The 27,463-nt window shown below is 36.9% G+C and overlaps 2 protein-coding genes across 5 annotated transcripts; one reads left to right on the top strand and one right to left on the bottom strand.

Moving 5' to 3' along the window:
- The first annotated feature begins 747 nt into the window (after nt 1-747).
- On the top strand, nt 748-17,144 carry srsf5b (serine and arginine rich splicing factor 5b). 4 transcript variants are annotated; one of them, XR_012357547.1, is made up of 8 exons: nt 748-877; nt 1,113-1,239; nt 2,614-2,684; nt 2,882-2,995; nt 11,873-11,942; nt 12,230-12,609; nt 13,322-13,395; nt 13,494-13,556. XR_012357547.1 is itself a non-coding variant. In XM_073852984.1 (8 exons), the coding sequence occupies exons 2-8, from the start codon at nt 1,114-1,116 to the stop codon at nt 16,114-16,116; spliced, it is 813 nt and encodes a 270-aa protein (XP_073709085.1). In that variant the 5' UTR covers nt 748-877; nt 1,113; the 3' UTR covers nt 16,117-17,144. The 4 variants fall into 4 exon arrangements, 2 of the variants coding, with proteins under 2 accessions (XP_073709085.1, XP_073709086.1); XM_073852984.1 differs by lacking the exon at nt 12,230-12,609 and adding an exon at nt 15,867-17,144 and having other exon boundaries at nt 13,494-13,601; XM_073852985.1 differs by lacking the exon at nt 12,230-12,609 and adding an exon at nt 15,867-17,144 and having other exon boundaries at nt 758-877; nt 1,110-1,239; nt 13,494-13,601.
- On the bottom strand, nt 16,813-27,128 carry slc10a1 (solute carrier family 10 member 1). Its single transcript, XM_073852983.1, has 6 exons — nt 27,040-27,128; nt 26,473-26,898; nt 24,530-24,734; nt 20,112-20,290; nt 19,241-19,440; nt 16,813-18,266 (listed from the first exon to the last, which is right to left on the bottom strand). The coding sequence occupies exons 2-6, from the start codon at nt 26,859-26,861 to the stop codon at nt 18,220-18,222; spliced, it is 1,020 nt and encodes a 339-aa protein (XP_073709084.1). The 5' UTR covers nt 26,862-26,898; nt 27,040-27,128; the 3' UTR covers nt 16,813-18,219.
- Between the last annotated feature and the right edge of the window lie 335 nt (nt 27,129-27,463).

Below are 27,463 nucleotides of genomic sequence, written 5' to 3'. Positions count from 1 at the left end.
AATCCTGAAATGTTTTCCTCAACAAAACAATTTCCTTATGACTGAAAAGAAAGACAGACATGAACATCTTGGATAACAAGGGGGTGAGTACATTATCTGTAAATTTTTGTTCTGAAAGTGAACTACTCCTTTAACTCTGAAATCAGTATGATCAACTTTTTGCCTTTTACAAAGAAGAATTTGATTCAAAAAAACAACAAATCTCATAAATGATAGATCAAATATTGTTAAAAATGTAATTGTTAATGATTTACCTCTGAAAAAATGTAATAAAATAGCAAAAATATATATTTACAATGCAGACGTAAGCAAAATCCTAATAGGTAAATGTACCCCTTCTAATTAAATTATATATTACTGTGTTTCAGTAGTGACAAATTTGGGGAGAAGACAAATAGGCCTATTCCAAAACTTTCTGAAAATACAATATGAGAATTAACTGCACAATTACTAGAAATGTGTACCTTGGATATTATACAATTTGCATACAAATTTTTTGGGAAAAGGCTTTTTTAAAGACGTTTCCAACTCTGATGAAACAAATCTGTAGAATGGCCCATACATGCCGTTTCATCCAAATATATTTTATGCTCGGAAAAAAATATAGAAAATTAGTAACTACACTACACTAATACAGCCTTACGTTTTATATCTTTTCCATAATTTTCACAATACGTAGATAGCTACATTATGGTTTAAATTAGCGAATAATCACAGTAGCATTCGTAGTGTTTCTGTCAGTAGTGCAGCGGTTGGTGTTTTGAACTGATCTCAGATCAGCGCTGAGCGTCGCTCGCAGCTCAACACTGACTCCATTTTGTTTAAGGGGGCTGTTCACACAGGCACGACACATTCAGAGGAGAAACATCAGGTAGAGGTACGTACTTGAGACGGTACATCTTCAAACTGGCCGGAATTTAGTTTTTAAGGGATGTGTTGTTTAAACGACTATTTTGTGCAGCGATTCAGCAGGCGTTAATGAGCGCTCTCTGGATGTGGGTTGTGGCCTCGAGCCATTATTGTTGCAGAAATGCGTAGGTGTTTGACACTCGCAGGATGACAGTATCATTATAATACGTTTGTTTTAACTTGTTTGCGGTTGTTTTAAGCAGGATGAGCGGTTGTCGTATTTTCATCGGTCGATTAAACCCCTCTGCTCGAGAGAAGGACGTCGAGCGGTTCTTCAAGGGTTATGGAAGAATCAGGGACATTGACCTGAAAAGAGGCTTCGGATTTGTAGTACGTTTTGCCTTTTGTAGACGATTTAACAATATTGTGATAACATGCTCTATGCATGTCAGTGTTATGTAATAACATGCTATATGCATGCCAATGGCTTTAATAATATCACATAGGTTGAGTTTCAAAGCCTACTGAGATGCCTATAGCGTTCACCTGTGATGGTAGACAGCTGTCCTCGTTTTGAGACACAACCTTGTATGTAATATTAAGCTAATTTTACTGACCCCAATTCTTTAACAATAGTGTACACTACTAGGCAAAAGGTTTTGAACAGTACAGTTTTTAATGTTTTTTAAAGAAGTCTCTTCTGCTCACCAAGCCTGCATTTATTTGATCCACAGTACAGCAAAAACGGTCAAATTCTGAAATATTTTTACTTTTTAAAATGACTGTTTTCTATTTGAATATATTTTAAAATGCAATTTATTCCTGTGATTTCAAAGCTGAAGTTTTAGCATCATTACTCCAGTCACATGATCCTTCAGAAATCATTCTATGCTGATTTGCTGCTAAAAACATTTTTTTTTATTATTAAAAAACAGCCGTGTAGATTTTTTCAGGTTTCTTTGATGAATAGAAAATTCTGAATAGCATTTATCTTAAATAAAAATCTTTTGTAACATTATAAAGGTCTTATCATCACTTTTGATCATTTTAAAGCATCCTTGCTAAATAAAAGTATTAATTTCTATCATTTCTTTCCCAAATGAAAAAAAAAAAAAAAAAAATATATATATATATATATATATATATATATATATATATATATATATATATATGACTCTTTGAATGGTATAGTGTATAATGTTAAAAAAGCTTTTTATTTTAGATAAATGCTGATCTTTGGATCTTTCTATTCATCAAAGAATACTGAAAAAAAAATACTCAACCATTTTAAATATTCATAATAATAATAATAATAATGTTTCTTGAACAGCAAATCGGCATATTAGAATGATTTCTGAAGGATCATGTGACACTGAAGACTGAAGTAATGATGCTGAAAATTTAGATTTATGTTAAAATATATTCAAATAGAAAGCAATAATTTTCAATAGTAAAAATATTTCAGAATATTACTGATTTTGCTATATTTTGAATCAAATAAATGCAGGCTTGGTGAGCAAAGAAACTTTTTAAAAAAACATTTAAAATCTTACTGTTCAGAAACTTTTGACTTGTAATGTATATAATGTAAATTTGCAACACTGAACTAAGCAATAACAAATTTGAACAAACTTTTTGTAATATTAAGTATATTAATGGGAAAAGTAATTAGGAAAAATTAACAAAAGATAAAGAATGGCAACGTGTCTCTAAACAACTGAAGTATATAATATTCACATGTAAATCTTCTGTTCTTTCTTGCAGGAATTTGATGATCCGAGAGATGCAGAAGATGCTGTTTATGAGCTTGATGGGAAAGAGCTCTGCAACGAGAGGTATATTTTCAATCAGGGTCTATTTTTATACTGCTTTTCTCAATGCATATTGTTTCAGAACAGCCTTAACTATCTTAGTGAGCAGGCCAAAAGCAATAAGGGTAAGGAAAATTACCTAAGAATGTCTTGGAGTCTTAGCAGAACCGTGCTTACCTGAGACTTAGCAGACACTTGTATGAGGGATGTTTTGATTGCAGGGTGACCATTGAACATGCCCGTGTCCGTCTGCGTGGGGGCCGAGGCCGTGGTGGTGGTGGTGGTGGAGGACGTTTTCCTGGTCGGTATGCTCGTGGCTCCCAGGACAGCCGGAGGTAGGGGTCAATTTTGGTTAAATATTCAAAAGTTTCAGTTCAGTAAGAATTTATTTTTTAATAGTTTAATTCAGAAAGGATGCATTAATGGGATAGTTCACCCAAAAATGTAAATTCTATCTAGGGATGTGCACGAGTACTCGATTAATCGATTACTCGAACCCATCAGCGACGATCGAGCATGAAAATGACGATCGATTGACTCTAAAAATTTGCGGGGCTTCAGTTGCCGTTGTTTTAAAGTAACGGGAGAAGCGCATCCACTACTTTATCATTGGCACGTAGTTCAAGCTCACATGCATTTTGTGTAGATAAATACAATTTGTAATATAACATTTACATATTCATGTATCTAGGCTATGTGATTAATTTTATATACAATGCGTCATGTAGAAAAAGCTGTTATTTCTTTTAAATGTTTACTGTATACTGTGATGCAAACGCCCTGCCCCTTGCTTAAACTCCACCCCCGATTAATCGAGTACTCGTTTCTCAAACCTGTGGATTAATCGGAATGAAATATGATCAGAAATGCCCATCCCTAATTCTATCATTAATTACTCATCCTCATGTTTTTCCAAATGTGAAGACCTTTTCAGGATATTTTTTATGAAATCCGAGAGCTTTTTGACCCTGCATTTTTTTCATTTATCATTTCTTGGGTGTACTAACCCTTTAAATGGATCAAAACATTAAGGCCTTATTACAAAAAATCTATAATCTATAAAATATTTTTTTTAATTAAATTACATTTTTTAACTGTCTTTTCATCAAAGAATCCTGGAAAAAAAATATCAAGACTTTCCACAAAAATATTAAGCAGCACAATTGTTTTATAAACTGACAGTAATAAGAGATGTTTCTTGCCATAACAAGAATTAATTAAATAGAATTAAATAAAATATATTCAAATTGAAAGCTGTTTTTTTTTAAAGTTGTGATAGTATTTAACAATGTTACTGCTTTTACTGTATTTGACTGAAATTTTCTATAGGCCATTCTACAGAATTGGTGCAAACTGCTGTCCCACAACCAAAAAACACATTATAAAAGCATTTAATTATTCAAATCTTAGATGTTTACTGAGATCATTTTTATTATCTATTGAAACCCACAATAATATTTAAAATATCAGTAAGCTTTATATATATATATATATATATATATATATATATATATATATATATAAAATCATCATTTAGTGGGTACTTGCAATTGGGAGGTGGCTGTCCCGAACCCTAACCCCTAAATTTCAACTTTAGATAATTTAGAAATAATTTAAGCATTTTATTCCATTGTTGTGTTTAAAAACATCTTTTTGATTTTTTTTTTTTTTTTTTTTTTTAAAGTTAAAAAAAAAAAATTTATATTTTCTTTGTCAATTATGAAACTTTATGTAAAAAATGTGTCTGGCATTTACATGTCACTACTGGGGCTGTTCGATTCCGAAATTTTTGGAATCGAGTCTGATTCCTGGTTCTGGAATCGATGGGATTCGATTCCAAGAATCGATTCCTACATGTTGGTTTCTTTTTTGATTCTTGTTTTTTTAGATTGAAAGAAGCTAATCTAGCCATGACTACAGGATATATAGGTCGTACAAAGTATCCTTCTCATAATATGATGATTTATTTATAAAAAATGACAATATATAAATTACAATTTAGTCTGCTTTGCCAGTGAAATTAGTCATAGCCCACAGCTCAACAGGGACATGCATTAATCACATGAATTGAACAAGACATGAAGTGTCTAAAATAAATGTGCACAGTTCAGCTTCATGATAAAGTTTACTTTGTATGTTTTGCACAAAATGAACAAACTGTACACTGAAACAAAACGACCAAAAACATTAACTTGTGTGGTTTATCTGTCAATCATATGCACTCTCGGCCACTGATCTATGCTCGTGGCATTTTCTTTTAGAATTATCATTGGCTGATAGAAATATTTTAAAATTAGTAGGCCTATTTTAGATTAAAATAAGATCAAGACCCTCAATCACAGCATGATCAATTCTGTTGTGCAGCACTTAAAATTGTGGACAACATAAGCCAGTTCCACTGCAAAATAACCTCCGAATCGTTTTTTTACTGCTTTTAACTGGTTTATCAAACTCATATCTATCCGAAACGAATCAGACTTTTAATCACTTTTAGCGAGCATGAGGGAGGCGAATGGTGCTTCTCAAACGAAAGGCTACATCTTCAAATTCAGATGATCTCAGTACAGACTCATTTTCTTTAAGCTTGTTTTCATGAATTAAATGTGTGCAGCATTTGTAGGATGCAGCCTTTCCGAAAAAGGCTCTGAATGAGGAGTCAATTCCCCTTAATAGGATCGATTTCAACCTTTGAAATAAACTCTCAATTCCCAACGTCTGGAAATCGAGGAATCTATTTTTTTTTTTTTGGAATCGATTCCTAGCCCTAGTCACTACAGAAACAAGTTATGTTTTAGTCTGTTGGCCGAGACTGATTTTAACTACACCCCTACATTTATGATCAGAAAATATGAGTCCCCCTCTTTCGTAGCTACATGGTGAGTAGATAGGCCCCATCATGTATATGTGTTCAAAAGTATGAAAAATCTGGATGTAACTTAAAGAATGTCACTAACAAATAGAATTAAATACTTTTTGGGAATTATTCCATAACATTTAGTTTTTATATGTGATCGAACTGTTCAGAACTGTGCTAGCTAACCATGTGAGCTAACCATGTTTGAGTTAGGCTCAAAAGTAACTAAAATTTTCACTACCGAAACAGTCACAACCGAAATATTTGGAGAAGTGACATCTTTGTTTTTTTTTTTTTAGCGTGTTATCCATAAAATTGATAGTCATGACCAAAACATGTCATCATTGTTTCGGTAGTGACAAAAGGAAACACATAATCCTTTATTTTGAAGAAATAAAGGATTTTTATATTTTAGTATGTTTTATTAGTGTTTTAGTATGTTTAAATGTTAAAATACCTAGTTCTGCCATGAAACTCTAGATGACGCAGGCTGACGGGTTGTTAACGTAACTGATGATATCACAGAGTTATACGAGTTATTCGCAGCGCGCTTTCAGAGTTCCTCTAAAACCCTCCACCTTCCCCAGCTCCACCTGTATAGATCTGCTACGGGTTATTTTATGCTATTTGTATAAAATAAAGTAAACTGAATTATCAACTGAGATGTTATGATGTGTCTTGTTCAGTGTATATTCAAACTTGAGTTTAAAATCAGTATGATCAACTTTTTGCCTTTTTATAAAAAGAAATTGTATTCAAAATACAACAAATCTCATAAAACACATTTGAAATATTGTTACAATTGTAATTGATTTAACAATTTAATAATATAGAAAGTAGGAAGATGTAAGCAAAATCCTAATAGGTCAATGTAATCCTTCTAATTAGGGGCCAAGCACTGAAGGTGCGATGGCACCTATTGTATCCGTTAGATTTCTTATTATTATTCTTCCGCTCTTGAAGTCTATGGCATCCCATAGAACCGCTTGCGGGAAAGTTGTATAATTTGGCACACTGATAGAGGACGGTCTGAAATGTCAACATAGCCAATTTGGAGTCTCTAACTCAAACTCTCTAGCGCCACCACTTGTCCAAATTTGCACTTTCTTTTTGCTAATAACATTTGAGCCGTACGCCACAAAATCAAAATTCTTTTTTTCTCTGAATCCTTGGGTCATGCCGAGCCGAATGAATACCAAAATTCAAAAATTGTAAGGTTTAGTTTTTTTTCTATAATTAATTGTTTGAAAAACCTACTTTTTCGAACTCGTCCTAGACGGTTTTTCTGATTTTCACCAAAATTGGCTCAGAGCATCTTCAGACCATGGTGGCAAAAATTTATGGAATTCAAGTTGATTGGACATTGGATTGGTCTGTGTTATAACAAGCATGACCAGAGGCTACCTGCAGTGTTTCTTCACAGTGCCACCTAGTGGTTAGGAGATATGAAAAATGGCTATTTTAGCTTATAACTTCTCAATGGTCTGGCCAAAAATCTCAAAACTGGTCTCGTTAGATTCGGAGGAGCATGCCGAGTCCAACCATATCCAATTTTCCCATGTCAGCCATTTTGGGCATCGGCCATTTTGAATTTTGTTATAAAATGCTATATTTTACGAACGCATTGACGTATCGTTACAAAACTTGGTATGTGTCTTCGGCACCATGCCCTGACAGTACTCAAAAAGTTTGGTGGCAGCGCCACCTTGTGGTCAAACGTTATAAGGAAATTTAGGAAAATGCTAATCACTTATTAGAAAAATGTCTTATCGTAATGAAAGTGATCTCAAAATATTCCTTGGGTCAGGCCAAGAACATTGATACCAATTATGCCATAATTTGCCAAACTTCCTGTTCGCCATTTTGATTATTGAAGAAAACCTACTTTTTCGAACTCCTCCTAGACTGTTAGTCTGATTTTCCCCAAATTTGACTTAGATCATCATCAGACCATGCTGACAAAAAGTTATGGATTTCTGATTGATATTCGAAACCGTTTTTATTTAACGCATTAACGAATTTGCTGAAAAGATGCCAAAGTGCATCTGAAGCTGTATCTCTGCAAAGCTTTGAGATATTTGCACCAAATTTTGTATGTGGCATTGTCACCTCACACTGATTACTAGACATCAATTTGGTAACAGCGCCACCTATTGGTCAAGAGTAATAAGCCATTCATTAACTACTTATTTTGAAATTTCCAAAAATGTTAATAAACGTAGATTGCATTAGCCTATTGTAATGAAAGTGGTCTCAAAATATTCCTTGGGTCATGCCGACAACATGGATACCAATTATGCTACAGTTGGACAAACCTCCTCTCCACCATTTTGATTCATGTTGAAAACATACTTTTTCGAAGTCCTACTAGACCGTTCATCTGATTTCCACCAAAATTGAGACAGATCATCTTCAGACTGTGCTGACAAAAAGTTATGGATTTCATGTTGATAGATGAAACCGTTTTCGTACAGCGCCTCTACAAATTTTAGGCTTGATGCCAAAATGACTCTGAGGCTTTATCTCTGCAAAGCTTTGACATAATGACACCAAACTTTGTGTGTGCCTTTGGCACCTCACACTAAACACACCACATCTTTTTGATAAGTGTGCCACCTGTTGGTCGAACGTAATAAGACAATAAATCATGTCAGTAGGCGTTCTACAATATTTTTCTGTCGTTTTGACTAAAATCATCTTAAAATGGCTTCCTTTTACTCATTGTTGCAGTTGGTGTGGTGTTCCATGCCACATCCTTAGCTCCTCATTTTCCCTTTGAATGCTTGGCCCCGTAATTGCTGCTTGCAGCTAAATTTAAGTTATTAGGGCCCGAGCACTGCAGTGTGAGGACCCTATTGGAATTGCTCCGTTTATTATTATTGTGTTTCGATAGTGACAAATTGGGGGAGCGGACAAATATTCTGAAATGTTCTAAAAATACAATATGAGAATTAAAGCTGCAAGCAGCGATGAACGGGCCCTCGCACCCGGGCTCACCGCCGACCGGTGGCTTTAGGAAAACAGCAAACGGTGGGCAGTATGCTTTTAATACAGTAAATATATGAGAAATATGTCATAAGTCATTTAAATGTGCCAAACTTCCCATTGGCAGCTGGTGGCGCTATGCCTATAAATGGCATGTAGATGTGTTCAGGCCAGCACTATTATCAAACATATGAAGTTTGGTGCAGATTGACCTTGGTATGTTTGAGTTAGTGAAAGATATGATATATCCTGGTGTCAACAGGTGGCGCTATGATAATATCTGAATATTGGCCTTTAGGTGTCTTCAGGCCAGGACTCTTACCAAACCTCTGAAGTTTGAGGCAGATCAGACATTTTATGGCTGAGTTATTACACCTATGTCCATGGCAAAACATCAAACTTTGTCAGGCCGCCACGGACACGCCCTTTACTGAAACTCAAGATCTTCACAATTTAACATCTCTAAGGCCTCTAGATCAGACTGACCAAATATAATGTTGATTTCATTAAATGTCTAGGAGGAGTTTGCTATAAACCTAATCCCCAACAAGGACTTCAGATAATGCCAACTGTGAACCAAATGTGAACATTTTCCCTATATTCTGATGATGATGATAAGAACATGTAATTCATGATGATAACAAAATGTTATTATTGCTTGCATTACATTCACCACTTCTGCTTAAATCGTTACCTATCTGTACAATTTGTATGTGGATATTGCTTTGCTGGTGACTCCTGTTATAAGACATCACTCTTAAGCGCTACATAACTAAGAATCAATAAGGAAAACGGTGCACAGTTGGCAAATGCATTCACAGTAACCCTCTGCTAGTTTGGATTTTAAGTTTACTGAATTGAAAGGGTTACACTTTAAAATCAACACAGAGACACATACACACAATATATAAAATGTTGCCATCCAGTTTCATTTGTTAACATTAACTATATTAGTTAACATGAACAATAATTAAATAGCATTTATTAATGTTAATTAATATTAAGCTAAAAAAAAAGTATTCATATATTGTTTAAAGGTAAATTAGTTTATGTACTGTGAATTAACATGAACATGAACACAGTTCATGTGGGTGTACAGCAATACACAAAGTGCTATATAAACGCTTAATTCTTTCAAAATATCTTTAAAAATCAAGTTGAGTGTTTTAATGGGGCGATATATATATAACTGATCTTAAAATGATGGTTTTCGGATGTTTTGAACAGATAACAGCAAAGTTTGTTTTGTTGTCAAAGTTTGTCTTGAAATTTTTAATTATTATAATTTTATATTCAATAAATAACACTATGAAAATATTGTCTACAATGAAGATTATTCACTCATGCTTAAAAGTTGTATTTTTCTTAATCTTTTGCTATGTGACTGAATAGGACAAGTTCATGGTACAGTTCAGTAAAAATAAATAAAAAACAACAACTGCAAAATACAAACAATGAAAGATTTAATGACCCTTTATATTTTCTCAAAATATCAGACATATTTATGTCGATTACGCTACAGCAATGTGCATCTTCCTCAAAGATGGTCTTAAGCAAAACAGCATGTTCCACTGGTCTCTCTCCCTTACACCCCTCCCCCCTTCAGTCACTCTTCAGTGACTCAATGGTGACTGAACACAGACAGGCACAGGCAGAGTGACAGCAGGTTTCTAATTTCTTTTTTTAATTTTCTTTAATTCATAGAAGCTTGTATAAAATTGATATTTACACCACTTGCTCAGAATGATAAGATCTCTGTGTGAAAAAAGTTGTAAAGAGTTTGGATGCTGCACTTTAAAGATATAAAAAAATTACGGTTATGTTTTTTACTACATCTTTAAAAAATCACCACGTCAACACCGTTCAAGATATCCCAAATTCGCTCGCAATTTAACATCTTCAGAATCTTCTCTTCATGTTAAAAAAGTTTGGTGTGAATACCTTATTTTTCTTAGAAGGAGTGTGAATTTGTTTACAGCCTGATTTTTCCAAAAATCCACATTCAAGTCAAAATAGCCGGCTTCCTGTTGGTCTTAGCTAATGAGTTTGATTTAGAAAGTTGTCCAGATTGATGAGAACAATATATGTACAGAGTTTGGTGACTGTAGGAAAAACTAACCCCCCAACTTTTGTCAAAAGATGGCGCTATAGAGTGCCTGCTCCACGCCCATTTATGACCTTTTGCCAGTGTCTAACTATCATTAATATTGACGTGTGTGTTGAGTTTCATGAAATTCTAAGCATGTTATCTGCCTCGAAAAGACAGGAATCAAATTTTAAAGTTTGACACGTTGCCATGGCAACAGCATTTGATTTATCATCGACCCCTTTACATATTCTCATCGGCCGTGTTTTGACATTATTTTGATGAAGTTTGAAGAAAATCAAGTAAAATTAAGAGGCTGATTTCAAAGGATTTTGAAAATGACACGCTTCCTGCTGCCAGTTGGTGGCGCTATAACTTTGACTCATAATAGTCAGATTTATGGAATCGGCATCATACAACGAACAAACTGGTGAAGTTTCATAAGAATCAAGCAATGTGTGCAACAGTAATTAGACACTTCCTGTTTCTCATTTCTCGCCATAACTTTGTCGCCTTGCCACGGCCAAACCGTTCGAGATATCAAAAATCCCCTCGCAATTTAGCGTCCCCAATGTCTTGAGATCATGCTGACCGAGTTTGGTGACAATCCTATGGAAACTCTGGGAGGAGTACGTTAAATTCCAGAGCATGCGCTTTTTAAACAGCCCTAAATATCTCACTTCCTGTTGCGTTCAGCCCATGACATAGAGTACAAAAGTTGTTTGGCTCAGTGAGATCTATATGTGTACCGAGTTTCATATCAATACGTGCAAGTATGTGTGCGCAGTACATCAAGTTTTCAAACTGTGTTCCAGGGGGCGCTGTAGAGGCCCTGAACAACGCCCGGGTCCCAGCCTCTGTGGCGTCCTGATGGCCGCAGATTCCGACGTGTGTGCAAATTTTCAAGAGTTTTTGAGTATGTTAAGGCCCCCAAAAGTGCCCAGAAGGTTTAAAAAAAAAATAAAAAAAAAAAAAAAATAAGAACCCTTAGAAGAACAATAGGGCCTTCGCCCTTTTGGGCTCGGGCCCTAATTAACTGCACAATTATTAGAAATGTGTACCTTGGATATTATACAGTTTGCATACATACAACATTTGTGGTAAAAGACATTTTTTTTTACCCCAACTCTGACTTTGAACCAATTCTGTAGAATGGCCCATATACTGATAAATCTAAACAGTTTGGCATGTTTGCACTGGTAGGGTTTTGTAAACATACTATGTTTAGTTTAGTCTCATTTTCTACATTAGAAATCATGTCAATAACTCAAGTGTTTCACCTGTCAGGAATCCTCCACCAATGCGCACAGAGAATCGCCTCATTGTGGAGAATTTGTCATCGAGAGTCAGCTGGCAGGTGAGTGTTCAATGATTTCCTCTCCAGTTTTGGTGAGTCAGTTATATTCCCAATCACAGCAAATGACAAAAGATAAGGATTTTCTTTATAGATGCATAGAATTGTAATATTATATTGATTCAGTGACCTAATTAAATGTATATCACTGGCAAAAAGTGTCATTCTGAGCTTAATTTCAAATTGAAGGTCATATAATAAATACTCCATTAGTGCTAGTGAAGAGGAAGCGGTAAAGTTAAGTCACTTTGCCTCTGTTTTAACCAATTGTTCACCCCTTTATTTGCCAGCCTGACTGTTGTGTCGTATGGAAGAGCTCGCTAATGGTGGAGTTAACCCCTACAGGGCCCCTCTCTCTGCTTAAGCCACTCCCATTGTGTCCCACGCCTAGTTGACCTCCGCCGATCGCATGAGAGCTCTCTGTGAGTGATGCCCTCTCGCTCTAGACGCAGCGGCTGCCGCTACAAAGCACAGTTTGTGACGGTGCCGAGCCGAAAGAGAGAGAGACAGAGAGTGAAAGCGAGAACGAGAGAGAGGGGCAGAAAGAGCAAAAGAAAAAAAGAAACAAGCCAATCTCTGGCATACGCAGTCAATCGAGGGGTTCGGTAATTTGAGAGGCTTCGATCGGTATACTCACCCACCCTGGTGGTCCCGAGGATAAAATCTCCAGGTAATGGCCCCAGCCCGATGGGTACGTTCCCAGGTATTAGTCTATAATCTCTTCCTCGCTGTTCACGCTCAGTGCCCTTGAGGGGACGGCACTAATAGGGTACGATCGATGGAGGGAAGCCCTGTGCTCTGCCACACTGTATACACTTATGTTTTGGTAAGAATGCACCAGCCATGTAAATGTAAATGTACATTTTATCAAATGTAGGGCCCTTTTTTTATGAGCCGCTCCACATATTTCCTCTACTAGTCTTGTAGTACAGGGGTCCGGGAATGTTACAGCATTGCAAGCCAATGGTGGCTTTGATTGATACGCCACTCCTTTTCATTCCAGTGCTTGTTAATTTTGGCTGATGAGACACAGAAGTCTTTGTGTTTACACAGTGTTCAGAAGCCAGGGATGGCCTCAAAGCATTGCATAGAGATTTATAAGAGCGTGAAATGGGGAAATTCACTCCTCTGCAATGCAAGTTGTGATTCGAAGGTTTCACAGTTCTTTTCTGATTACTAATTCCTACACAGACACAGAATTTTCTTCAGCCTAATTTTAATGTTTGTATTGAGCATATTGAACATCCAGGCTTGAGCATCAGCTGAGAGATTCTCGAACCCCAACTTTGATAGTTCAGTTACTTTTATACTTTATAAAACGTGTAAAAGTGATCATCTGAGTTGCTTAGCTAACTCAGAATGCTGGTGTACTGTGTGTGTAGGATTTAAAGGATTTCATGAGACAAGCTGGAGAGGTTACTTTTGCAGATGCCCATCGGCCAAAGCTTAATGAGGGGTGAGATTACTCTCTTTGCAAGACTGTTTTTGCATGAATCTGGATTGATATTGTTCTGCTTTTTTGCCGTTTTGTGTAATACTTTTATCTTTCTACAGTGTGGTTGAGTTTGCTACTCATAGCGATCTAAAAAATGCCCTGGAGAAGTTGTCTGGGAAGGAGATCAATGGAAGGAAAATCAAACTTGTTGAGGCTGCCAGGAAAAAGTGAGTTATTCTTGTTTTTAGCTGTCTGTTAAGGTTTAATAAAAAAAAAAATGAATATACAGTTGAAGTCAAAAGTTTACATACACCTTGCAGAATCTGCAAAATGTTAATTATTTTATCAAAATTAGAGGGATCGTACAAAATGCGTGTTATTTTTTTTTATTCAGTACTGACCTGAATAGGATCTTTTACATAAAAGATGTATACATATTGTCCACAAGAGAAAATAGTAGTTGAAATTATGAAAAATTACCCCATTCAAAAGTTTACATACACTTGATTCTTAATACTGTTGTTGTTAGCTGAATGATCCACAGCTGTGTTTGTTTAGTGATAGTTGTTCCTTGTTTGTCCTGAACAGTTGCCTGCTGGTCTTCAGAAAAATCCTTCAGCTCATACAAATTCTTTGATTTATCAGCATTTTTGTGTATTTAAACCCTTTCCAACAATGACTGCATGATTTTGACATCCATCTTTTCACACTCAGGACAGCTAAGGGACTCATATGCAACTATTACAGAAGCTTCAAACGCTCACTGATGCTTCAGAAAGAAAAACGATTCATTAAGAGCCGGGAGGGTGAAAACTTGTTTAATTTGAAGATATGGGCAAATTTAACTTATTTTGTTTTCTGGGAAACATGTAAGTACCTTCTCTAGCTTCTGAAGGGCAGTACTAAATGAAAAAATTAGATATTTAGGTAAAATAAGAAAAATGTATACTTCATTCAGTTCAAAAGTTTACACCCCTGGCTCTTAATGCTTTGTGTTTCCTTCTGAAGCATCAGTGAGCGTTTGAACCTTCTGTAATAGTTGCATATGAGTCCCTCTGTTGTCCTCAGTGTCAGATGATTAATCTCACAAAATCAAACAGTCATTGTTGGAAAGGGTTCAAATAGACAAAAATGCTGAAAATCAACGAATTTGTGTAACCTGAAAGATTTTTCTGAAGAACAGCGGGCAGTTTAACTATTCAGGACAAACAAGGGACTCATAAATAACTATTTACAACAACTATAAAACATCATAAATTAGAAGTAATAGACTATTTTCTGTCCTGTTTTGACCCCCTCATCAGAACACTGCGTAAATAGGTGTGGCAGATTGTAGACTCAGAAGTAAACGCCCACTGCTATGATTGGCTAACACTTATGTATGTTTGACAGCCTACATCCTTCACCTACCAGACCTCATGATGAAAACGTATTACTGGGAACTTTTTCGCAAGAAGCAACATACGTACCAATAAGTACATATCACTGCAGTTTCCAACAGAAATGGACAGTAGAGGTGGTAAAACGGCGAGAAACTTGTAATCGTTTTCATACACAGTTATGATTATAGCTCCATATGTTTCGCTTTCCGAGCATAACAAGCTTGCTCGGTAGCTCAGCCGGCACAAAACTGGACTAAAGATGTGGAATCTCTAGGAACGCTGAAAATCCTGTGAAAAACATGATTTACGATAAAAAAGCTGAAAAATGAGAGATTGGAAAACAAGCAGAACCGGCATGCTTGCGATTGCGTTTTTACGTCACATTCGCTTTTGTTCATGCTGTTGGTTAGGTTTAGAGCAGATAATATGTTACTTTAAAACATCACAGAGCATTGAAATTGTAGCGCCACTCAATGGACATTTCAAGTCAAAACTGCAGTGACGCGTACAAAACCAACGTCACATAAAACATACCATATGTACATTCATCTGTTCCGTTCTTTTAGCGCCACTCAGTGGATATTTCATATCGAATTTGTCATGAAACGTACATGGCAGTACATATTCCGCGTCTTGTGAAAAAGTTCCCACAGGTACGCTTTCGGCATTAGATCAGGTTGTGATTTAGGTAAAAAATGCATAAATACTATCTAAAAATAATTATCTGTAATAACAGACAAAGCAATAGTGACCATGTAATAAAAACAGTTACTCACACTTGTGTGGTGCGACATTCTGTCGGATCCAATATAGTCGGCACAGCATCGTCTTTTAGCTTCAATCTTTCTGAAAAAACCTGCGTCGAATTGTGCCTCGTTTGTAAACAAATCTGTGGTAAAATGAAGTAAACAAACAGTGTTTTAGCAACACTATTATGTCATTAAGTGGCACATTCCACAACCTGTCGTTTTGGCAGATTGGCTTCAATATAGGTTTTTAAACTAACAAGAAAGTTTTGAGTTCTAAAACTTCAAGATGTCAAAATATCAAGGAGATTTTGATTTCTCAGTTCACTGATTGATTGATTGCTTGTTTGATTTTCTCTTGCAGATCCAGAACTCGGTCTCGTTCAAATAGCTCATCCCGTTCTCGTTCCCGAGGGCGTTCCACGTCACGTTCTCGTAGCCGCTCCCATTCCCACAGCCCTAAATCACATAACCGCTCCAGGAGTCGGTCCCATTCACCCAGCGCTTCTCCTGTGCGGCCCAAAGAAGCACCACGTGCTGAATCAGCGTCACCGCCGCCTCCAGCACAGCGTCCTCCACCATCTCGTTCCCCGTCTGCTGACAGTCGTCACTAGCCTGCGCTGCCCTGTGTCCTGAGGGTTACGTCTGTGGTCAAGCACTGCAAGAGGCTGCTGAAGTTAGCAATATTGTCCCATCTTTGACCAGTTTTGGTCTTGAAAGCGGAGGAACAGCCTCTCTCCATGCCAGGAGTTTCACAACAAGGCCTCTGTTGCTAGTTTGGAAGGTATCTGACAGGAGAGTCACTTTAAATCAGAAATATACTGCTGTTTTGGGTGTTTAATTGAAGTTGTGGTTATTTTTTATCACTGTATACAGAGTGAGGTTCGACTGATGTTGAGAGAGTCTTAAATTGTTTAAATATGTTCATGGACAAGCCAGTAAACGTAATTGTTTGGAGTACGTTTGACACTTTGTTGTGTATTGAAAATATTTAATTAGGGTTTTATGAATAGTATGAATCATGAGAGACAACAAAGGAGCGAATTTCGAGTGTAAGAACTGCCACAAATGAGGAGCAAGGCCAGCCATTTCATACCCAACAAATAAAGTAAAATGAAGTTTCTAACACTTTGCAGGTCTTTCAACATTTTACAAAACGGCCTGTGCAGTTTGGGCTAGCTAAGTGTTTATTTTGTTACCTCATGAATATATGTGTGAAATGTTTGTAATGTGGATGCCTGAATTAGGATTAAATAATTATCTGAGTTCCCTCCACACTGCATGGAAAAATTTGTAAACCCTGCATCATATGAAAGCCTATTCATATGTATGTATTTATTTCTCGTTCTGGATACACATTTCAATGTTGCATTTGTTAGTATGAGTACATTATGCTTTTTTGCAATGCATTTTTCTTTAATTTAACAAAACATGGTTAGATTTTATTATAGCATATTTCTGACATATCATGCTTTTGGGTATTGATGTAAAAATCAGACAATGTCAGGCTTTGTCTGGATATGTTTTGATGCATGTTACTTTTCTGTACCATGGTACAAATATTACACATGAAAATGTTTTTGAAGAATTATAAAGTTTGTGTAGCACTGTCAAAAATTAATAAAATACTAAAAAGCTGTTAGTAATGAGGTTACTCATTTTGAAAATCACATAATATGAAACAATTACAGTACAAGCCTTAACAAAAAAAGGAAAAAACAAAAGCATTACACATCCATTGCTCATAGAAGTCAAGTGTTGCAAATAAAACAGTAATCCACTTCCATCCACTTACTCACCCCCATGTTGTCCAAGATGTTTGTCTTTCTTCAGTCGCAAAGAAATTACTTTTTTTGAGGAATACATTACAGAATCTTTCTCCATATAGTGGACTTCAATGGTGCTCAACGGACTGAAGGTAAGAAATGTAGTTTTAGTGCAGCTTCAAAGGGCTCTACACGACCCCAGCCAAGGAATGAGTGTCTTAACTAGTGAAACAATGGGTTATTTTCTAAAAAAAAAAATTATAATTTATAAACATTTTAACCTGAAATGCTCATCTTGTCTAGCTCAGAAGTACAGACCCAGTGTTTACAAAGTGAACGTGAAAGGACAGTCAAACACGCTTTACAAAAAAAGATAAAACAGTGGTGTAGAACTAATTTGAAGTTGGAGGAAAAAATGAGATGGGAGTTTTTGCTAGATAAGACGCTTATTCCTTGGCTGGGAACATTTAGAGCCCTTTGGAAGCTCGATACGTTGAGCACCATTGAAGTCCACTATATAGAGAAAAATCCTGGAATGTTTTCCTCAAAAAAAAACTTAATTTCTTTGCGACTGAAAAAAGAAAGACATGAATATCTTGAATGACATGGGGGTGAGTAAATTATAAGGACATTTGTGGAAGTAAAGTGGAGTAATCTTTCAAGGCAGTGTCTAATTGTAGGGGAAAAGTGACTGCTTTTTTTAGTAGCCTTACAACAGGTGCCATATTTTTAATTCCCCCATTCTAAGCCATAAAAACTATTTAACAGGAATACTTTTTCAAATGTTTTCAAGTGTTAAAAGAAGTATTCTGTATTCTAACAATACATTGTTACAGTAAACTAAAACTGTTCAGCGTTGTGTATGTTTTTTACGAAGGAAAAACAAAACGTAGCTGTTCATGGATATTGTTCGTCATTCGCCGTGGCGCCAGGATCCATGGTAGTTTGACCTCAAATTCCTTGAGCTGCTCTTTCCACTGCTGTGTACTCCGTTGTTTCTTGGTAAAAAATGTTTTTATATTTTAATACAGTATTTTATTGAAAATAAATAAATCAACAAGTACTAAACACTAAGCACTGGAATTTTAGACATTTTAAATGAAAATTTCACCCCAAAATAAAAATGTGCTGAAATGTATAGATCCTCAGGCCATTCGAGATCTACATGACTTTTATCATCAGAACAGATTTAGAATCACTTGCTCACCAATGGTTCCTCTGCAGTAAATGCCACAATGCCACTGAACCGAATGGAACTTGCAAGTTTTGCTGATTATTGCTGCTGAAAGGATCAATTATTGTAATGTTTTGGGCTGTACTAATCAGTCAGACCCGTGAAAAACATTTGGAGAACTATCGACTGCCAAAAATTATAACAAATCAAGGAGAAGAATTCACACTCTCTGAGGAACAAAAGTTGTTTGTGGTTGGCCAAACTGACCCAGGATTTCCAGCGCAAGAATCTTAACATTCATGTTTGTTCTTATTATTTCCAGTCAGGTAGGTGAAATATTAGGCTAATATCTTCATTAATACTGCTCGTACATATCTTTACCACCTATTAACTTTAGTTTGTCAAAATATTGTGCTCTTTCCTGCTTACCAAGTCCTTCTCTATATGATTTAGAAGCTTCCACACGTTTTTTCCATGGTTTAGACAGCATAAATGAGTAGAACAGCGCATTCAGTAGTTTATTAACCGATGCTGTTGTTAACATCTGAGTATCTCCAATATATTTCAGTTTAATTAGTTTCAGTTTAATTAATTCAGTCTTTTTACCTCATTGTAACATGGATTTTTATGAAGACCAGAACATGGGAGCACCCAAATCTTGATGATGATACACAAAGCAACTTTTTTAATTTCTCCAAATCTGTTCAGATGAAGAAACAGGCACATCTACATCTTGGATGGCTTTAGGATGAGTCTATTTTCAGCATTTCATAACATACGTTTATAGAGTTCATGTACCGTTTTTGGATGGTCTCAGTCTCTGATGGCATCTGAACAGGAATATGAGGATTAGTGCCTCGACTATCTGGAACACAATGTAGATGACGGGAAAGAAAAACAGCTGGCCAATTTGTTCAGCAGGATAGGCCACCTTCAGGATTGTGGTACACAGTTGGATGTTCTGACAACCCACCTCCATGGAAATAGTCCTTCTGCAACTGAGGACCAAAGAGGACAAGAACATGATACTGAGGTAAACTACACTGTGACTGAACAATAAATCAATCTGGCTAATTATCTTGAGAATGGTTTGCATCTCGACCAGATACATTACAATTCCTTATTACACGGCTCTTTGGAATGCTTGATTCTGATTGGTCAGTTGAGACATTTGCAGGTTCGTTCTTTTTAAATAATCACCGCTCCAAAGTAATAACGCATAGCCGGTACTACTTATATGTTTAAAATCCCTCCGTGCCAACAAAGATTACCGTTTGGCGCCATCTTGTGACAAACACTGGACAATCACAATTAACAATGGAAAATTTCGACATTAATCTATTTAAATTGTCTTACTAACGTACATAGTTTGAATGTTAGTCACGTGGTACTATATCGTTTCGCGGAAGGATAAAAATGTTAATTTAAAACAAATATGGCAATAAAAGGTTTCAAATTCATATTCATGTCCAGTTTTTTTCCTTATGTGGCAAGTAGCCGTGTAATAAGCGGGATAATGTACAGGCAGCCTGTAGTTATCGCGAAATAAGCCCCTTCAGTGTGATACAAGACCCTCCGCTCCGCTTCCTGATCACACTGTCGGGGCTTATTTCTGCGATAACTACCGGCTGCCTGTACATTATCCCTTACATACAGTAGACATACATACGGTGCATTCATCCTGAACAGAGTAGACAGGATATATCCACATATGAATCCAGTCAGTGGCATCAATGCAGCTGTGGCTATAAGTTGAGGAGACAGCACTGTGAAAATTTTTCCTCCATTAGATATACCAGCAAGAACACCAATGACACCACATGAGATCAGCAGGACCGTCAACCCAACCTACAAGCCAACAGGAAAACAAAAGAAGAACATACTTATTAGGGGTTCAAGTGCGTATCGCTGAAACCTTATTGTAATTGTTAGAATGGCTAAGAATCAGCCTTCTCTAGCTAAAAGTGATTGGGCAGACCAACCCGTAAGTTGTAGAGACTTGAAACTTTGAGGGATGGTAGTACTCACACCGTCTGCAATGTCACCAAGACTCGCCCCAATCGGCCTGATGGTGGTGCTACAGCGATTAAAAGTATGAAATCGCTCATAACTCCTAAACTGTTGGCATTTTTTTTTTCTACTTACTTTCATGAACTAGTCATAGGTTTCTCACCCGATAGGAACCAAACCAGTGCAGAGGCAGATACGCCTTCACAAAAACTCTTTAATGGAAAGAGATATTTTTGCCAAACTCAGAACATGTATATTAGAGCTCAATCTGAGGTCACAGTTATAAAAAAAAAAAAGGCGTGATGTTTGGCCACTTGTTGGCGCTATTACACAACAAGTGTCTATGACTCTCAAAAAACATGGCTGCCACCAGCCAATCAAGTTTGAGCACCTAATAGGCAAGGTTAATACAGGTGCATCTCAATAAATAAGAATGTCGTGGAAAAGTTCATTTATTTCAGTAATTCAACTCAAATTGTGAAACTTGTGTATTAAATAAATTCAATGCACACAGACTGAAGTAGTTTAAGACTTTGGTTCAGGTGTCCCTGCAGAGTTTTGCTCCAACCCTGAAAAAAAATACCAACTTGATTAGCTTGTTCAGGTGTGTTTGATTAGGGTTGGAGCTAAACTCTGCAGGGACACCGGCCCTCGAGGATCAAGGTTCCCCACCCCTGCTCTAGATCAATTATTATAAAAAAAAGTTGAACTTCACCCTTTGGGAAGTTATAACAGGGACGTTTAGAAAAGGGGTGTATCCAAATATACTCAAAAGCCTATAAATCCTAAATTAAAACTCAAAACTTCAAGAAACAACAGAAGATTCTAAACAATCATGCAAAGTTTTATGGAGATCAGACCATAGGTCAGTGGTTTTCAATCCTGGTCCTGGGGACCCACTGCTCTGCACATTTTGTGTGTCTCCCTTATTTAACACACCTGATTCAGATTGTCATCTCGTTAGGAGAGAGATCCATGTGCTGAACTGAGTCTGTCAGATAAGGGAGACATACAAAATGTGCAGAGCAGTGGGTCCCCAGGACCAGGATTGAAAACCACTGCCATAGGTGGTGCTATAACAGCCATAAATATTAAAAATCATGGTATTTCTTTGGTAAATTACCTAGATTTGCTTAAAATGTTTTATTATTATTATTATTATTATTGATTTAGGTGGTTACAGACTTGCTAAATAATACGTAATGTCTTTTTTCATATGTGCTTTAATGCCTCAAAGCACTTGAAACTCAATAATCACTTGCCTATTTCCGGTCCTGGAGAGCCGCAGTCCTCCAGAGTTCAGCTCCAACCCTAATAGAAACTCACCTGCCTATAGCTTCCTAGTAAACCTTCAGACCTTGATTAGCTTGTTCAAATGTGTTTGATTAGTTTTGAACCAAAACTACACAGGGCTGCGGCTCTCCAGCACCGACATTCGCCACCCCTGCTATAGATTGCACCTATAATAATTGTTTATAATTTGTCTAACATGCTAATGGCATGTAGCCAGAGGATTTAAAATTCAACAGTTTGCGTGGTTGAGCAGCGTTCCATAGTGTTAATACAATACAGTGATTGGGAGGGGACATGTTCCATTCACTTAAGGCTGGGATACACTACACAATTTTTTTCTTGATTTTCCCCCAATGCACTGTCTGCAGAAGTTGACGCTAGTTCCCAAAAGTCAGAGTCAGTCTTTAAAAGCCATGTAGTGTATTCTAGCCTTTAAGGACACTGGATGGAATCATAGTCTGAAGCTAAAAAAGTAACACTACCCAATTTTCTGTTAATTCAAATCTGGAGACTGGCTCTGACTTTCGGCAACTATCAACTTCTTCAGACAGTAAGACCTGGGACACACTAGATGGTTTTCAAATCTTGGGAGACCACAGACATGAAGACGGGAATGTTCCGATTCTGAACGTGGACACTAGATGATTAGACCAAACCACAAGACCCACACACTTGCTGATTGTGGGAATGATTTTTCGTTGTCAGCTAGTTCTCCTTGCATGCGTTCTGTTGCACAGTGAAAAACAAAATAGAAAAAAAGAATATGGTTGATGTTCTTTTTCAGTGCTCTACTTTCGTGGCATGTTTGTGGCTGCTAAGTTTCAGCTATAGAAGCATGCAACATCCGATACAATGAAGGAAAAATTATTTGATCCCCTGTTGATTTTGTACGTTTGCCCACTGACAAAGAAATGATTAGCCTATAATTTTAATGATAGGTTTATTTTACCAGCGAGAGAAAGAATAACAACAACAAAGTTATAAATTGCATTTTAATGAGTGAAATAAGAATTTTTATTCCCATATCAATCAGCAAGATTTCTGGCTCCCAACTGCCTTTTATACAGGTAAAAACTCATAAAGGGAGTGCTCCTAATCTCAGCTTGTTACCAGTATAAAAGACACCTGTCGACAGAAGCAATCGATCCATCAGATTCTAAACTCTCCACCATGGCCAAGACCAAAGAGCTATCCAAGGATGTCAGGGACAAGATTGTACACCTACACAAGGCTGGAATGGTCTACAAGACCATCGCCAAGCAGCCTGGTAAAATGGAAATAATCGCAACAGATGGTGCGATTATTCACAAATGGAAGAAACACAAAATAACTGTCAATCTCCCTCGATCTGGGGCTCCATGCAAGATTTCACCTCGTGGAGTTTCAATGATCATGAACGTTAAGGAATCAGCCCAGAACTACATGGGAGGATCTTGTCAACGATCTCAAGGCAGCTGGGACCATAGTCACCAAGAAAACAATTGGTAACACACTACGCCATGAAGGACTGAAATCCTGCAGCGCCCACAGGGTCCCTCTGCTCAGAAAAGCACATGCACAGGCCTGTCTGAAGTTCACCAATGAACATCTAAATGAATTAGAGGAGAATTGGGTGAAAGTGTTGTGGTCAGATGAGACCTAAATTGAGTTCTTTGGCATCAACTCAACTCTCCTTGTTTGGAGGAGAAGGAATGCTGCCTATGACCCCAAGAACAACATCCCCATCAAACATGGAGGTGGAAACATTATGCTTTGGGGGTGTTTTCCTGCTAAGGGGACAGGACAACTGCACCGCATCAAAGAGACGATGGACAGGGCCATGCACCTTCAAATCATGGGTGAGAACCTCATTCCTTCAGCCAGAGCATTGAAAATAGGTTGTAGATGTGTTTTCCAGCATGACAATGACCCGAAACAAGAAGAAGCACCTTAAGGTTTTGGAGAGGCCTGGCCAGTCTCCAGACTTTCATCCCATAGAAAATCTGTGCAGGGAGCTGAAGGTTCGGTTTTGCTGAAGGTTTGCCAAATATCAGCCTCAAAACCATAATGATGGAGAGGATCTGCACAGAGGAGTGGGACAAAATCCCTCCTGAGATGTCTGCAAACCTAGTGGCCAACTACAAGAAATGTCTGACCTCTGTGATTGCCACCAAGTACTAAGTCATGTTTTGGCGAATACTTATTTCACTTATTAAAATGCAAATCAAAAATGCAATAATTTTTGTTGTTGTTGTTATACTGTCTCTCACTGTTCAAACAAACCTATCATTAAAATGATAGACTGATCATTTCTTTGTCAGTGGGTGAATGTACAAAATCAGCAGGGGACCAAATAATTGTTTTCCTCACTGTACATGTAAGTTACTGCTGTTCAGATTTCACAAAAGGTTTGATCTGGTCATGCGATCCAAAACCAATAGAAAGCTGCTTGGTTTGAAAGTGACTTCTGTGTGGGCTGTGATTCATACATCACAACACTATTGATTGGTGCTCTATTGATGGAGGTCACATTAATAAGATTTCACAGGCGAAATTTCACTTTCTATTGTCAGTGTCTCATTTTCAAACCAGCAGCTTTCTGTTAACTCGAACACAAGCACACTTTTCATGGGGAACTTGTTTACCCTCACACAAAACTATCAATCACATGGATACGATTGGATTAGCCTGCAAAATTTTGCAGAAAGATGATAAAGGTGACCTCCCCTTTATTCAGTGTTAACACCTTGTTTATTGAACTATTGAATAAAAGCAATATCACACTCCATACATGCATTAACACACCTGGGTGATGATCTTAGAATACTTTGGCACTCGGTAGTTGATCAGCATCCCGATACCACAGGGCACCAGGATCATAATCAGAGCAAAAGTGATGTGAGTGAAAGGAACATGTTCCACCAGGTTTGAGAAACCCTGGCTGTACAGGTAGAGCAGGAGGGGCATCATACCCAATGCCAGTAACGTGGAACAAGTAGTCATCACAATACTAAAAGAGAAAAAAGATCAAATTAGATTATATATTATATTAATGAGCACAAGTACTAAAACTGCTTATGTTCAAATAAAGATATTAATATGGTTTGGACTTTACAGTGCTATTCAGAGACAGAGGACATATTTAGAACAAATCGATTCACTATAATCTAGACTGTCATCAGTGATATTAAAGTTACCATTATTACCATATCACATCATTATTACATACATTCTTCATATACCATGGATAAAGGGCTTTTATTTTCCTTTTTTATCAAAAAGGAATTTAATGAGTGTTAACTACCGTAAATAATGTAATTATAACGTAATTAACTGCAATTATTTTCCCATAAGAGCGGGCGCAGCATTTGTAAATTGAATGGGTCTGGCTTCCGGTGTCATTTGCTTCCAGCTATTTTTAGCTGTACAAAGCCACCCGTTTTGCTGCTTTCTATCCGTTTTGTGTGCCTTACCATTTTTAATGTATTATCTTAATTATGAACACACTGATTTCTAGTGCAAACTACTTTACTGTTTACTGCACTGTGTTATTCTTCTGGTTCATTAGCCGCTGTAGGGAAATAACGAGAAGTCTTACACATTCACATGAAATGTGTTGAAAAATAAGTTGGATGGTTTTAAAGAGGGCCATGAACTGAGAAATCAAAATTCCCTTGATTAGTCTAAAAACAGCTTATATTGAAGCCAAACTGCCAAAACGACAGGTTGTGGAGTGTGCCACTTTATTACGCAATAATGTAGCTAAACACCGCCTCCACAGAAGAAGATCAATGCTGCATCTACATCACTACCTGTTTAGCTCCACCCATGATTCACAAAGGCAAGCGCAGGTTTATGCAGAAATCAAACGATAAAGATGGTTGTTCAGTACCAAGTTGTGGAAAAACACAGTCTTTGCATTGCCTTCCTTCTTGATCCCAACATTGGGAAAGATTAGACAAATGTTGATGAAGTTGATGATCAATTTTAATGAAGTTTTAGACCACATCAGTGAGAACTTGGTTCTTTGTTCACTTCATTTTAACGCTGATTCGTTTACAAACAAAACACAATTCGATGACAGATTTTCAGAAAGATTGAAACTAAAATACGATGCTGTGCCATTTGTACACATTTGTGAGTAACTCTTTTTATTACGTGGTCACTATTGCTTTGTCTGTTATTACAGATAGTTTGATATGTACTGAGTACTTATGCGTTTTTATCTAAATCACAGCAGCATCCATCTGTGAAGGATGCAGGCTGTTTAACTTACAAGTGTTAGCAAATCATACCAGTGGGCGTTTAGTTTCGAATCTACAATCCGTCATGCCTATTCAAACAGAGCGTTCCAATGAGGGGGGGTCAAAACAGGACAGAAAATACCTATTACTTCTCAATTATGTTTTTATGTAATAAATCTTGATAATGTTATATGTGGACCTTAGAGAACAGTAGAAAATAATCAAAAAAGCAGTTCATGACCCCTTTAACAAATCAAACTCAAATTTTTCGAGCACCACAGGGAACTCATTATAGTATATGCAAACATCTGGGCTAAAAACAACAACTGTTTTGCTGATCTTTAGTGATATGTTATTGCCCCAGCAGCTTTTCAAATACTTTAAAGGAAATCCATACATTGCTAAAAGTTATTGCATTGTTTGCAGCAAACAATCTCAGTGAAGTGAAGCTCATCTTTTTCTCCATTAGTTTACTATTGAAAAAAGTATTGTCTAATGAATTACCTGAGGTTCATGTCTCCCTGGAGGGCTAGAGAAAATATGTTGGAGAGGTTTCCTCCCGGACAGCACCCACAAATTAACACGGATATACTCTCCATATCATTCAGCTGTAACAGCTTTGCAAAGCAGAAGGCTGTGAGGGGCATAATACCATATTGAGCCCCAACTGCAATCGCAACCCCTTTGGGTTTGAAGAGATAATTCTTGATCTTTGAGATTTCCATTGTGCATCCAAGAGACACCATGGTGATGAAAAGAATAACAATTAATGCCGAGCGGATAGCCATGTCCACATTTTCATCGAATGCAGAGCCATTTGAGGTGGTGGTGTTTAGATTCCTGATGAAGTTTGAAAAGTTTGATTCGATGGTTGTATTTACAGTGACCTCCATCTTGAAGATTGGGATGTATTTTAAATGTTTTCAGAAGCTGTGAGATAGAAGAGAGAAGAAATTAGAGTGTCATAAATGTTTATATGGTCCAATAAACAACTACAAAAAATGCAACAAAAGTTTTGCAAAGTTGCTTAAACTATGTTTGTTTTCATAGAAAGATAAATCTCAAGCCTACCTTTGATTCACGCAGTGCTTCAGTGACTGCGTGGGGTCTTCTTCTCAGAAAGCCAGAGTGAGCCGGTAAGAGAAAAATAGTGGTTTCCTATCTGTCCTCTAATCTGGAGCTGGGGTTTTTTTTTCTCCGGTTTCTTTGTTTGTTAACCCTTTAAGGGCCCTTTAGGCTATTTATAACTTCATTTTTAATCACATTTAGATTTAATATCAGTGTAGTCATTTCTGAATATAGACAGTTATACACACCTCAAAACAAGGTACATTAGTAAGAAAATAAGTTATGACTAAAAATGCTTATATAGAATTTTGTTTCAGCTTTTTTACGCAGTTGTTACAAACAAAACTTAAGATAATTGAAAATGTTCTCATTTGCAGCATAGGGTAATGGTATTTGTTATTTTACTTCTAGAAAAGTTTCAACAGAA

The sequence above is a fragment of the Garra rufa genome, chromosome 13 (assembly GCF_049309525.1).
Source record: "Garra rufa chromosome 13, GarRuf1.0, whole genome shotgun sequence".
Classification (NCBI taxonomy): Eukaryota; Metazoa; Chordata; class Actinopteri; order Cypriniformes; family Cyprinidae; genus Garra; species Garra rufa.
The sequence above is the reverse complement of the archived record's forward strand: the minus strand, read 5'-3'. Positions and strand labels throughout refer to the sequence as shown.